Here is a 14,002-nt window from a genome sequence, read left to right on the forward strand (position 1 = left end):
CAGATTCTGTGTCTCCCTCTCTCTCTCTCTCTCTCTCTGTCCCTCCCTGACTTGTGCACATGCTCTCTCTTTCTCTGTCTCTCTCAAAAACAAACAAAGGCATCCACATTGGAAAGGAAGAAGTCAACGGTCACTCTCTGCAGACAACATGATCCTATCCATAGAAAACCCTAGAGACTCCACCAAAAAACTATTGGAATAAATGGATTCAGTGAAGTTGCAGGATAGAAAAATACCCAGAAATCAGTTGCATTTATGTACGCTATTAATGAAGTAGTACAAAAACATAAGTAACTCCATTTACGATTGCACCAAAAATAGTAAAATACCTAGAAATAAATCTAACCAAGGAGCTGAAAGACCTGTACTTGGAAAACTATACAACACTGATAAAAGAAACTGAAGAGGACACCAACAGAAAGCCAGTCCATGCTCATGGATTGTGAGAAGTAATGTTTTCAAATGTCCCTGCTACCCCAAGCAATCTACAGATTCAATGCAATCCCTATCGAAATACAAACAGCATTCTAAAAATAATCTTATAATGTTTATTTTTGAGAGAATGAGAGAGAATCCAAAGCAGGCTCCGGGCTCTGAACTGTGTACACAGAGCCCGACATGCGGCTGCAACCCACAAACTGTGAGATCATGACACAAGCCAAAGTCGGATGCTCAACCGACTGAGCCCCCTAGGTGCCCCCCCAACAGCATCTTTAATAAAACTCGAATACTAAGATTTGTATGGAGCCACAGAAGACCCCAAAGGGCCAAAGCAATCTTGAGAAAAAAGATCAAAGCTGGAGGGATCACAATCCCAGATTTCAAGATATGCTGGAAAGCTATAGTAATCAAAACCATATGGCACTGACAGAAATAGACACACACGTCCATCAAACAGAATAGAGAGCCCAAAAAGAAATTCAAGTTAATATGGCCCATTAATCTGACATACGAGGCAACAATGTACAATGGGGAAAGACAGCCTCTTCAGTAAATGATGCTGGGAAAACCGGACAGCTACACGCAAAACAAAGAAACTGGACCACTTTCTTATACCCAACACAAAAATCAACTCAAAAGAAGCTAAGGACCTAAACCTCAGACCTGAATCCACAGAAATCCTCAAAGCGAGCACAGGCAGGAATTTCTGTGACAGCAGCCTTCGGCAACATTTTTCTAGGTAGGTCTCTTGAGGCAAGAGAAAAAAAAAATAAACCACTGGGACTACATCAAAATAAAAAGCTTCTCCACAGCTTAAAAAAAAAAAAGCCATCACCAAACAAAAGGCATCCTACCGAATGGGAGAAGAGATTTGTAAATGATAAATCCAATGATGTCCAAAACATGTAGGGGCACCTGGCTGGCTCAGTCTGTTAAGTGTCAGACTCTTGCTTTTGGCTCAGGTCATGATGTCACAGTCGTGAGATCAAGCTCTGTGTAGGGCTCTGTGCTGGCACGGAGCCCGCTTAAGATTCTCTCTCCCTCTTCCTCTGCCCCTCTCCTACTCTCTCAAAAAAGAAAGCTAAAATATGTAAAGCACTTATACAACTCAACACCAATAATCCAAATAATCCCACCAAAAAGGCCGGACTACCTGAAGAGACAGCTCCCAAAGACGACACGCAGATGGCAAAAAGACACAGGAAAAGATGCCCAACATCACTCATCATCAGGAAAACGCAAATTAAAACTACAAGGAGAGGGGCGCCTGGGTGGCTCAGTCGCTTAAGTGTCCGACTTCGGCTCAGGTCATGATCTCACGGTCTGTGAGTTCGAGCCCCGCGTCAGGCTCTGTGCTGACAGCTCAGAGCCTGGAGCCTGTTTCAGATTCTGTGTCTCCCTCTCTCTCTGCCCCTCCCCTGTTCACGCTCTGTCTCTGTCTCAAAAATAAAAAAACGTTAAAACTACAAGGAGAGATCAGGTGACATGTGTCAGAATGGCTAGAATCAAAACGCCAAGTACCACCAAGTGTCGGTGAGGGTGTAGAGAGAAAGGAACCCTCCAGCACTGTTGATGGGAAAGCCAAGTGGTGCAGCGACTGAAAAACGATACGGAGCTTCCTCAAACGATTAAAAATACAATTACCGGATCATCTAGCAATTCCACTCTTGGGTATTTATGCAAAGACAACAAATACTAATTTGCAGACATCTATGCACCCCTCTATTTACAGCAGCATTACTTACAATAGCCAAGATCAGAAGCAACCCGAGTATCTACTGACTGAAGAATGGATAAAGAAACGTGGGTGTGTAAGCATGTATACACACACCTATACCTAGCGGGATATTAGCCATAATAAAGGATGCGATTTTTGCCATTTGCAACAACGTGCATGGACCTAGAGGGCATGATGCTAAATGAAATAAGTCAGACTGAGAAAGACAAATACCCTATGATTTCACTTCTATGTGGCATCTCAAGAATAAGTGAATAAGAAAGAGTAAGACCTCTAAATACAGAAAACAAACTGACAGTTGGGAGAGGGAGTGGAGGGGTGGGCAGAAGGGTGAAGGTGGGTGGGAGGTAAAGGCTTCCACTTAGGAAACGAGGAAGCCACGGGTATGAAAGGTACAGCACAGGGAATTCGCTCAAGGGGAGTCTAACAATACTGCATAGCAGCTACACTCGTGGGGAGCACAGCATAACGTCCAGAGTCCAATCACTTATCCTGTACACCTGAAACGAATCCAACATCGTGAGTCAACTATACTTGGGTCCAAAAAAAAATTAGAATATTGTTTATATTTTAAATGCCGAAATATTTGAGTGACTAACAATGTGTGAAAATGTTTTCAACTTTTTTTTATATTTTTTAGAGAGACAGAGACACAGAATGAGCAGGGGAGGGGCACAGAGAGCAGGAGACCCAAAATCCGAAGCAGGCTCCAGGCTCCCAAGCTGTCAGCACAGAGCCCGACACGAGGCTCAAACTCAAACCGTGAGATCATGACCTGAGCCGAAGTCAGACACTTAACCGACTGAGCCCTCCAGGGGACCCAAAAATTGTTTTCAACTGCATTTGTTTTTGCATGTTTTGTACATTGGTTTTATCTTTGTAAACTGAGTCTACTCTTGCAACTATGAAGATGTTTATTGACCCCATCGTCTCTATTCTACACGCCAAGCTTGGCAAACCAGTAGAAATTACTTACTTGCTAAAAGGAGTTATTTTCTCCAAGCAGGTTATTTAGAGGATTCTCAAAGATCATACGTCATCTTACAATCTGATTACAAATTCTGTACTGCCACGTGGTCTTTCATATCCCCCAAACCCCCAACAAGTCCAGCGTGAGCCCGGTGAGGCTACCCAGAGTGGGTGTGGCCGAGGGGAAGGCGGGGTTACCTGGCCTGCTCCGGAGGGCTGGGCAGCAGGTGGAGGGAAGGGCTGTGCCCGGACTCAGAGGGTGATGGCTGGGGCGTTGTCTCAGGACCAGGACTGCAGCCAGCAGCACCGGATCTGTCCCCACCTAAGGGGCAGAAAGCTTGACCATTACAAATTGCAAGGAGAAGGTAGCAACGTCGTTTCTGAACAGTTCTGTTACCTTCAAAAAGCTAACATTACCCTTGCAAACAGTTGGGTAGGACACATAGATGATCTACCAAACTGATGATTCAAGCACCTAAATACAACTACAGCAGTGACAAACATGCAACTCACCAGAGGTAAAGGGAAAGCCACCAGTCACTCAGCACAGGTCTGCACACCAAGGAAAATGGTAAAATGGGACACTACCCCACTACCTCCCTCGGCATCCCCGGCCCCGTGTGGGAGACGCCACCGTCAGCCAGACAAGGCAGGTTGAGACCGAGGACACGACTGCTGGAGCTCGGGCTCTGCCAGGCTCAGCTCCTGCTCCTTCCTGCCGTCCCGGGCTGCACTCTCACTCGGTTCAGAGGCCCTCTGAGCACCAGAAGCTTCCAAATACAGAGCACCCCGCAACCCTCTTGGCAGCTCACCTTCCAGATACACTTTAGCAAGGAGGCTCCTTTTGGCCTTGGGCAGGGGAGTGGAGGAGAGGCGTCTGGAGGGCGTGCCCTCGCACGGCCGCGCCTCAGAAGCCGAAGCGCTGCTCCTGTCCTCCTCGGGTGTGCGTGCCAGAGGCGGCTCAGGGACAGCCGCGTCCTCTGCGGAAGTACGTCTTCCAGGGAAGCCGGAAGTGGCCTTTTTGAGCGTTCCTGTCGCGTGCAGGGGTGGCGGGCTCTTGGCTGAAGACCTTCCCGTGGGGCGTGGATGAACTCTTGGATGGGAAGTTCGGAAAGCTTTCTCCAAACGTTCGGCCTCTTGCTCTAGCTCTTTCACCCTTGCCTTGGTCTTGGCTACAAACTCCAGGTCAGAATCGGGGGAACTACTCCCGGTGCTCGCACTTGGGTCACTTGCAATCCTTGACAGAAGCATGCCTGCCATCAGCCTTTCCAGTCCGAAAGCATCTTTCAAGAAATCCCCGTTCAGGTCACCATTGTGAGGTACCACCACGTTGCCACCCATTAATCCGCTGATGGGCCGATCGAGCAGAGAATTCTTTGGGTTGCGGTACACCTCGTTCTCTAGGGCTATGGGTTACAAAACGACAGTGTGAGAAAGGATGGGAAAAGGTGGAGGATAGAGTTAAAAGAGATCAAGAGCATTCTTTTGCAAAAATCAAAGTATTCAGGACAAACTCGCACATTCAACACTTTCTGAAGCTGCAGTCATGATCAACATTTATCAAGAGAGTGCATGTACCAGCTATGGCTTCACAGGCCTGCTTTCTTCACGCAGAGGGGGGAGGGGGAGGGAGAAGGGGGGGATACAGAATCCTAAGCAGGCTCCAGGCTGAGCTGTCGGCACAGAGCCTGACATGGGGCTCAATCCCACAACCACAAGGTCATGACCTGAGCTGAAGTCGGACGCTTAACTGACTAAGCCACCCAGGTGCCCCAAGACAAGAGTTTTACTTGTAAGGTGACACATTTCTATAGCTTTTCCCTACTGTGAGAATTACAACTTCACTGAATCGTCATTACGTGTTCACACGCATCAGAAGCTGCTCGCATTCTCTCTCCCACATGTGCACCCACACACCCACCCACACACAAGTTAAAGAGGTGTCTAACCCGTCTGGGTTTGTGTCAGTTGCAATTTCAAATCGGCCACCTGTCTCCTTAACCTTTTTACGGAATCTTCGTAATCGAGGATCTGGGCCTTCAGCTGTGCAGAACGTTCAATCTGCCAAGATTTAGACAAGGAAAAGAAATCAATGTAAAACCAATCACACAGCATACTTCCAAAGGCACAATTCTCTCATCGGGCTGATTTTCTTTGTCGATTTGGCCAATTCTCAGCAGCCAGACACCCATCACCCCCGGGGTCCAGATGAAACAACAACAGAACCCACTAGCAAGTTCCACAGCTCCTTTTTCACTCCTCTCCAACAACAGCTATTCCAGCACAAGAGGCAGATGTCAGAAAGAGCATCAATACTGTTGCATCACAGCGGGGGAATCAGCTACTTTTACCAGGGAGCACCAACAGGGATTGGAAAACTGCGTGTTTGGGGGGGGGGGGGGGGGTTTACTTTCCTCTCGGTTTTATTACTATGGGGAACCTAAGGTCACACAACAGCTTGAGAGTTTTCTCCAAGGACAAAGAACACTGGGGGAGTAATCAGCAGACTGGGGGCTCATTTCTGATGCCACCGGCTGACGGGTGCCGGTGTGGCGCACACCGAGTCCCCAGGCCCACAGAGCAGCCCGCCCAGATGCCTGGGTGAGCCAGGCAGTACTCACTTCACTTTGCAGCTGCTTCTGCAGGTTCTGCCTGTGGATCTCAAACTCCTTATGCTCACACACGATAGCGTTCTCTGCTTTCTTTAGTTCTTTCTGAAAAGCCACCAGCTCTGGAGAAGGCTGAGCCAGGTCTGTGAAGGTAAAAAAGCCTGCTCGTCACCAGCCTCACATTTTCTCGTTTCACCTAACAAAAGCAGCTCAAGAGGCTTTACGTTGTTCTTCCCTTTGTACATGATAGTAATTAAGGAGACTAAGAGCCATCTTAACTCACCAACTTCCCAACAAAAGAATTACTTTAAAAAAAGTTTATTTAAGTTTACTTATTTTGAGAGAGGCCGAGCACGCGTACGCATGCAAGCACTGAGGGACAGAGACAGGGAGAAAGAGAGAATCCCAAATAGGCTCCGCACTGTCAGTGCAGAGCCCGGCGCAAGGTCTCCAACTCATGAACTGCAAGATCATGACCTGAGCCAAAATCAAGAGTTAGTCACTTAACCGACTGAGCCACCCAGACGCCCCAAGAGAATTTAATGCACGTGACTGCACACTTTACAGCTCTCCAGGATTGTACTCCCAGTAAAAGAATTCTTTCAAATCCAGAAATTAACATGAAAGCCCACCAATCTGCCCTAGTACGCACAGAAGGCACAGGAGGAACCTGTCAGAACCTGCCAACGACTGCCCCGAGGTCCAGTCCGACCTGGGCATCTGTCAGCAGCACTCAGGGTCCAGGCAGAAAGCAGATGGTGTCCCAGTTCGGGTCATTGGAAGATCCTTTAATAAAGGGACTCACATCGGGTAGCCACGAAGGACACTGTAGTTCCCCGGGGTACCGGGGCCCTGTTGTCAACGCTCCTAGGGCCTGGAGGGTCAGGAGGGGAGGAATTCCCAGACCCGGAGACCGCGAGCAGGTACAGAGCCCTGAGAAGCCAAGGCCTGGGCTCCTGCCTGGCTGAGGCCCAGGGCCCGCCCCGGCCTACCGCACGGGAGGAGACGCGGAAGGGATCACAGCCACCTCGACCTCACTCTTTTCCCTCCCTCCAAGCACGGGAGTGTGTCCCCACTGGCCAAACCCAACCAGCATTCAGAGGGAAGGGGAGCCGAGGGCCACCCAGAGAGGCATATTTATACAGTTGAAAACTTGTTAGTGATGCAATTTTGTGGCAGCGAGTGAAAAGAATGTACCTTCAATCCACGAAATTTGAGAAAATCTTCTCAACTGAAGCCTCCCTTACAGGACAGAGCAGTTTCGGAATACTGGGCCAGTGTCAATCACAAAGACAAGCCAATCCGGACAAGACTTACGGTTTAGAAGACGCAAGTTCTCACTTCTGGTCTCTTCCAGCTGTTGTTTAAGTAATTTATTTTGCTCCTGAAGCTCCTGTTTCCCTTGTTTCAGTAGCGAATAGTCACTCATTTCTTTCACCTTTTCTCTCAGCAGGTGGTTTTGCTTGCTTATCGCCAAAGACTGGGTTCTGACCGACTCTAACTCAAGCTGGAATCGAAACAGCAACACCTGTCTGTGAACAGTGGGTGGCTACAGTACCGCCTAAGTCCAGGCTGCCAAGCTGCCTGAGGCTGGGCGCCACGATTTAATGAAGGTCATCTGACCCAAGTCTGTTTCTCTGCAAGGAGACCCGAACCACAGCAGAAGTCCTCTCCTCCAGAGGCAACTAAGGGCCCCCCAAATCAACCCCAGATTGCAGCAAGGCATTTCTTAAGTATCAAAGGGGGAGATCTCACTAACGCGCTGTGGGGTGCTTTCCTCTTAGTAGTACAATACAGCTCAAGTGTGGTTACAGAAGCCTACAGAGTTCTCTAACACACAAGTCCTTACAAACTGTCTAAAGTGCTACAAAACAGGCTACAAAAATAGGTTCTGTGCCTAACATTTTATGTACCTCAAGTTCCACCTCTGTCCTTCACATAGCACAGAAGTTTTTATTTTTTTTGAGAGAGGCAGAAAAAGAGAACGAGAGAGGGAGACACAGAATCCAAAGCAGACTCCAGGCTCCAAGCTGTCAGCACACAGCCAGACGCAGGACTCGAACCCATGAACTGTGAGATCACGACCTGAGCCGAAGTTGGACGCTTTAAACGACTGAGCCACCCAGGTGCCCCGCAAACACACAGCTTAATCCAAGTGAAGTAACAGTGGCATGTGAAAAGCGCATCTCATCGGGTTTTAAGCTGGGAGATCCTGACATCCTGACAGGAAGTCTTCCTGCCCTTGATGGGAAGGGAGAAGAGGCTGAGGTAGAAGCTAGTGCATACAAGCCGCGTACGACGTGCAAAACTCAGCTCCCCGAACTCCCTCCACAACCACGCATGGTGGGAACATCCCAGAGTTTACACAGGAGGAGTCTGAGGTCACAGAGCTCGCCCCAAGGCACACAAGCAGAAAGGGAGAGACACGGGATTCAGGCAGGGATCTAGGCCCCAAAGGACATCCTCTTGCTGTGCTTCCCCAGGAGACTAAGATGGAAACAAGTCCCAACACGTCAAGAGGACAACGTAAGATAAATCACGCAGGACTAAAGCTCTAGGTTCATATATTGCCTCATGTCGATTTCAAAACACAAGACTTCATTACCTCGAGCTCTTTGACACGTTTTACAGAATGACCAAATTCTTCCTTTTTCGCATTAATAGCTGTGAGCTCCTCTTGCAAATGTATAGCTTTTTCTGAAAGAAAAGAGCCAACCAATTAACATCAAGTTTTCCTAGTGAATACAAGTCGTTTAATAACTTACGGCCACTATGTCACACCTAACGACCATTATTTCATTATCTGAATAGCAGATGTCAAGGTCAAAACAAATCAGCAGCCAAGTAAGAAACAAGCCCCATTACTCAACATGTGACGGCAAGTAACTCTAACGGTCGAATACGCGGCAAGCCTAGTCCTGCTGCACAAAAGTCACCACTTACACCATCGGCTCTGAGCACAGGGCCCGCGCACCGTCAGGTCAGAACTTCCTTAAAGACAGATTTGTCTGTTGGGATTCTGTATTTATGATTTTGTCATTTTCACTTCATCTAACACGGTCTATGGAGATGTAACATCAAAACCCTGACTTGCTGAACGCGTGACAGCACGGGTACATAGAAGTATCAGCCTCCACAGGCTAGCTGCGAGCAGATGTACACGGGGTGACCTGACCAGTCAGCATCAAGTGCTTAGCCTTGGTTTACTCCCAAGAGTCCATTTGAAATCGCCACTAGAAGTTTAACTTCTTTTCATCGACAAATTCCCAGAAATATATGAAGATGTCCAGTATCCCAAAGACTAAAAAATTATCCAGCTTTCCTACTCTTAAGCTAATATATTCAAGAATTTAAGGGATTATAGGTCAAGTAGGGGCGCCTGGGTCACTCAGTTGGTTAAGCATCCGACTCTTGGTTTTGGGTCAGATCGTCATCTCCCAGTTCCAGGAGTTTGATCCCCGCATCAGGCTCTGTACTGATAGTGTGGAGCCTACTTGGGGTTCCTTTCTCTCTCAAATAAAAAAAACTTACCAAGAAAAGATTCTATGTCACATGAAAATATCATGAAGCATACGAATACATTAGAAGTAGAAGAAATAAACTAGATCACAGGGACAGAGAAGTTACAATTTTCCAGAAGTAAAAATTGTAGTCTCGTGGTTAATAGTATTTACCCGATGGCAAAAAGTCGCTGCCACTTTGATAGTCACATCTATCAAAATACACTGAAAGAAAGTGGGATAAAATCCTGCTGGTGAATCACTAACCTTTGCGAATATACGAAAGGTTAAACGTGAAGATTCACAAAAATGTATTAAAAAACCAATTTTGTAAGATTAATAAAAACCATGTACTTTTTGCAGTAACACCAGGTGTAAACGATAGGTTTTTTTAGAATACAGAACAGGCACTCGCAACCTAACAGCCTCTGTCACAGTGAACAGAGCTCGTCCCCAGAGTCACCTTTATTCTTCTTTTCATCTTCTATCAGCCTGTGAGTTCTAGCGATATAGTTGTCCTGGAGTTCAAGTTGATACCTGCAGGTCAGAAAAACTAAAATGAGCTTGTCACTCTCCTGGATGGACTATCAATACCCGAGCTTATCTACGGGACCGGGGCACCGAAAGTGACCACGTGCAAACCTCAGACTCTCTCAGGAAGAGAGCCAAGGATCTGAATTCCAAACGTGAAAGGTCTGGAGAACTCTGTTGTGATCCTGTAAATTCGGTCCCCAAACTCAATCACACAAAACGAAGGGTCCTGTTGTTGCGAGGTCACCAAGCACAATTCTCTCTCCCTTGGTCTCGACCGACACCAAGAAGTCAATTAAGTTAAACTTCCGGTGTGCGTGACGGGCCCTAAATCCCAAATGATAACCAAGTCGGTCACTTGCAATTCACCTGTCCCGTCTCTCTTCCCTCAGAGAGGAACTTTTGCCCTTAGGGGCTGAGCACAGTCCTGACGGCCGACTGCCAACAGCATGAGATCTGAATTAGAGACACCCAAAGGCTCATCTTACGGGGTTTCAGCCACCTCCACCAGCTGTTGCCAACTGACTTTGCGGTTGAGAGGTCAGAAAAAGCAGAGAGGCACTCCCATGATGTCCTCCCAAATTCAACACTGGCTGAAACCATAGAAGGACACCCGAGGCCTCCAAGGACACACCAAGACAAACGATACCCAACAGTTCTCTGTATCCACGGCTATGCTGAATTCACATATACGTGTTTCATTTATTCTGCATTTAATGACTAGAGCTACTTCAGTGTTCACTAGTAGGTTAGAGGAGTGGACATAAAATATGTACCTAAAATCCACTGTTTCAAAAGTCATACAATGAAAATGGTGTTTAAGTTTTATTTTTAATTAGAGAGACAGAGACAGAATCCCTAACAGGCTCCACACTGTCCGCGCAGAGCCCGACGCGGTGCTCAAACTCACCAACCATGAGATCATGAACTGAGCCGAAGTCAGACGCTTAACCGACTGAGCCACCCAGACGCCCCCTACTTATCTTTAACAGCAGTTTTTAAAAACAACCTCCAGGGGAGCCTGGGTGGCTCAGTTGATTGAGCATCTGACTTTGGCTCCGGGCATGGTCTCATGGTTCATGAGTTTGAGCCTCGTGTCAGGCTCTGTGCTGACAGCTCAGAGCCTGGAGCCTGCTTCAGATTCTGGGTCTGTCTCCATCTCTCTCTCTCTCTCTCTCTGCCCCTCCCCTGCTCGTCCTCATTCTCTCAAAAGTAAAAGAGCCTCCAGAAACCTTTGCAGGTATGATGTAATGGCACAATGACAAATTAAGAGCAAGGCAATAAAAATGAGGTCAATTACTAATAAATACCCTGAGAAGCCGAGTTGAATCCTCTCTTCACTACACATGCATTTACTCACTATTAACTGAGCACTTATTAATTTCAATGTTATGACTTCTTGGCTGTGCAAACTGAGCAAGTCGTAAAGTGCCCTAACAACTTAAAACAAACCACAGGCACTCAGGAAGTGTCAGAGAAGCTATGAGGAAGAATGAGAGATGCCTGGGTGGCTCAGTGTGTTGAGTGTCCAACTTTGGCTTAGGTCATGACCTTGTGGTTCAGGAGTTTGAGCCCTGTGTTGGGCTCTGAGCTGACAGTTCAGAGCCTGGAGCCTGCTTTGGATTCTGGGTCCCCCTCTCTCTGCCAACTCCTCCTGCTTGCTCTCTCAAAAACAAATGCTAAAAACAATTTTTTTTTTTTTTTTTTTTTTTTTTTTGTCAAATGAGCAGAGCATGCTATTCTCTATCTTTTTAAACCCATCTTAAATGCTCACAGGAAAGGCTGGACTACCAATGACAACATAGATGTTTTTCAACCCTCAATTTTGCCATCAACCATCGGCTCTATCTACTTCATCAGTGTGGCCATGTTTCCAGCAACTTAATTCAGACACAGGATTTAACAAGGCCAAGCAATTACTTGAGCAGCTCATTCTTGAGCTTCTGGTCATAGGTCTCCTCAATACTCTGGACATTCAGCTCCCGTTTCCTAAGTGCATCGCTTGCTCTTTTATTTTTTTCTTCTTGTAGCCGCTGAGCCCTGCAATTAGCCAAAGAGAAAGAAAGCAGGTAAGAAAACCCCAACATCGGAAGTAACACATTTAGAGGGAAAGAGACACCTTGTGTTTTTAGCTCCAGAGTAAAACCTTCACAAGGCCTCCCTGCTGGGAAGTGAACTGAAAGAGCCAGAAGTCCATCTACTTTACGAACTGACTTAGTTCATTAGCTAGCAGATGGCCTTCTATGGCGGCACCTGGCTAAGGGGAGTGTCAATGCGTGGTGACCAAAGTGGTTTCTTACTTTTCTACACTTACAGGAGAGAACCCACACTCAAAAAGGGGGGTACAGGGGACAAAGGGTCACAATCAACTGAGGGGTGAAAGAAGGATGCTTTTAGTTACAAAGCCACAAAGCCAACTTTAGTGTACCTTAAGTGTTTGTTTCTTCTAGACTGTTATTTCTAACTGTGAGAGTTAACTGGTCCCTAAAAATTAGAGGTGGAAGATTCGTTTTGGGCATCCCTTATCTATTGACTGAAGATGCCGAAAACAGAAGGTAGGCCCATCAGAACCTCCAAATCCGAAGAATGGAGTGCTTTTCGTGGGGAGACCTTCAAACACCTACAAAACCAATTCCAGAGCCAGGAATCAGGTTCACAGGCAGTTAGACCAAACCACAGGGATGGGAGGGCTCCCGGCCAAGCATAAAGGCTTGCTGTTAGGGCTCCCTCTGCTGCCCCATCTGTACAGCAAAGGACGAGTAAATCCATTCACTTCAGTTAATGTGCTTACAAGGGAGAAGCAGGGCAAACAGAGGTTCAAGAAGTGGTTACATAATCATGATTATACAATCCAGAATCTGCCCAAACTTTGTCCCTTTTCTTTTCTCTCACATTAGCAAACTGCCACTTGAGAATTCCCAAAGAGAGTAAGGTAGGAAGAAATCAAATGAACAGAACTTACGTAAATGAAAAACATTAATAAAGACAAAGACAAACCTCTTAAATAAAATAGGGTTCCTGGAATATTTCGAGTTTCAAGACGCCAAATGGGAAAGAAAGCTTAATTCCACCAACTACAGACTGGGGAGCTTGCTCTTAATCCCAGCTGAGATATGAAGGAGGATACAGATGTGAGCACTTAGGGAAAGGAACACACACACCAAGAGAAATGGTTTCACCCAGGGGTGCCTGGGTGGCTCAGCGTGTGGCTAAGCGTCCGACTTTGGCTCAGGTCCTAACCGTGCGGTTCAGAAGTTCAAGCCCCTGGTCAGGCTCTGTGCTGACAGCCAAGAGCCTGGAGCCTGCTTCAGATTCTGTCTCCCTCTCTCTCTGCCCCTCCGCAATTGGTACTAAGAAAAAAAAAAAAACAACCACCAGTAGTTTCTTTGCCCAGTAGGAGTTGAGTCAGAGCCACCGTCTTCCCCCTCCCCCGACAGCAGCAGTGCAGGAGAGGGCGGCAGGTCCGGGTATCTGGAATTGTTACTTTGCACACATGCAGCTACTGGATGTGAATGACTGGATGTAAATGAGAAACATGGCATTTGTTCAAGCATTATCAGCTTCTTCAAGTCACGTGTCTGGTCATACTGTAGCCCGATGATGGCATCTCACTCTGCTTTTCATTCTAATGTGTACTAGTTCATAAGTGAAACCCTAGTCTTTCTCTTCATTTGTGCCTTTTAAAGCTAGGTGGGATCCCCTTTACAAGTGAACACTCTATTTGGCAGTTAACATCAGACTATTAAGACGTGTATTTAGTTCTTTTGAATCGTCATTCTGAATATCCCAAACGAACACACGTTACTCACAATTCAAAAGCTTCCATTCTTTGTTTCAGCTCTGCTTCTCTGCCTCTTAGCATGTCTATATCTTTGAGGAGAAGTTGTCTCTGAGCATAAATCTCCTTGGTTTCAATCTGTGTACAGAAGCATTAGTTTTCAGCAAGCAAGCTAAAGAAGATAGAACAGATCCGAACTAATATAGTGCTTCCTCGATTCCAGAGAACTACAGATACTTAGGGTTACAATTTCACTTTCAAGAGGTTCCAATTCAGCATACTCTTTTTGCCCATTTAGCCACCCAAACATGCATTCCCTCCTTCAATGACTGTTTGGCCCCATTAGCATATATTCCTAACATCTCTGCTCTGTTTAATCTACCTAACGGACATCCCCCAGACACTTAACATTTCGACAAGTGCGTCAGCAAGAAAA

The 14,002-nt window shown here is 46.7% G+C and overlaps 2 protein-coding genes across 8 annotated transcripts in view; one reads left to right on the forward strand and one right to left on the reverse strand.

Moving 5' to 3' along the window:
• Positions 1-14,002, forward strand: part of LOC147571165 (putative gamma-taxilin 2) — a 353,593-nt gene that overhangs the window by 258,624 nt on the left and 80,967 nt on the right. The gene's annotated exons all lie outside the window — the stretch shown is intronic.
• Positions 1-14,002, reverse strand: part of OFD1 (OFD1 centriole and centriolar satellite protein) — a 43,725-nt gene that overhangs the window by 9,476 nt on the left and 20,247 nt on the right. For all 5 annotated transcript variants that reach the window (XM_086696582.1, XM_086696581.1, XM_086696586.1 and 2 more), the window contains 9 exons: positions 13,598-13,704; positions 11,709-11,828; positions 9,721-9,794; positions 8,363-8,454; positions 7,075-7,264; positions 5,770-5,900; positions 5,098-5,209; positions 3,961-4,554; positions 3,347-3,470 (listed from right to left, as the gene is read on the reverse strand). In XM_086696582.1, coding sequence (XP_086552708.1) covers positions 3,347-3,470; positions 3,961-4,554; positions 5,098-5,209; positions 5,770-5,900; positions 7,075-7,264; positions 8,363-8,454; positions 9,721-9,794; positions 11,709-11,828; positions 13,598-13,704 — 1,544 coding nt within the window. The remainder of the gene's footprint in view (positions 1-3,346; positions 3,471-3,960; positions 4,555-5,097; positions 5,210-5,769; positions 5,901-7,074; positions 7,265-8,362; positions 8,455-9,720; positions 9,795-11,708; positions 11,829-13,597; positions 13,705-14,002) is intronic.

The sequence above is a fragment of the Puma concolor genome, unplaced genomic scaffold (assembly GCF_028749965.1).
Source record: "Puma concolor isolate L17-30 unplaced genomic scaffold, mPumCon1.1.hap2 unalloc_scaffold_5, whole genome shotgun sequence".
Lineage (NCBI taxonomy): Eukaryota > Metazoa > Chordata > Mammalia > Carnivora > Felidae > Puma > Puma concolor.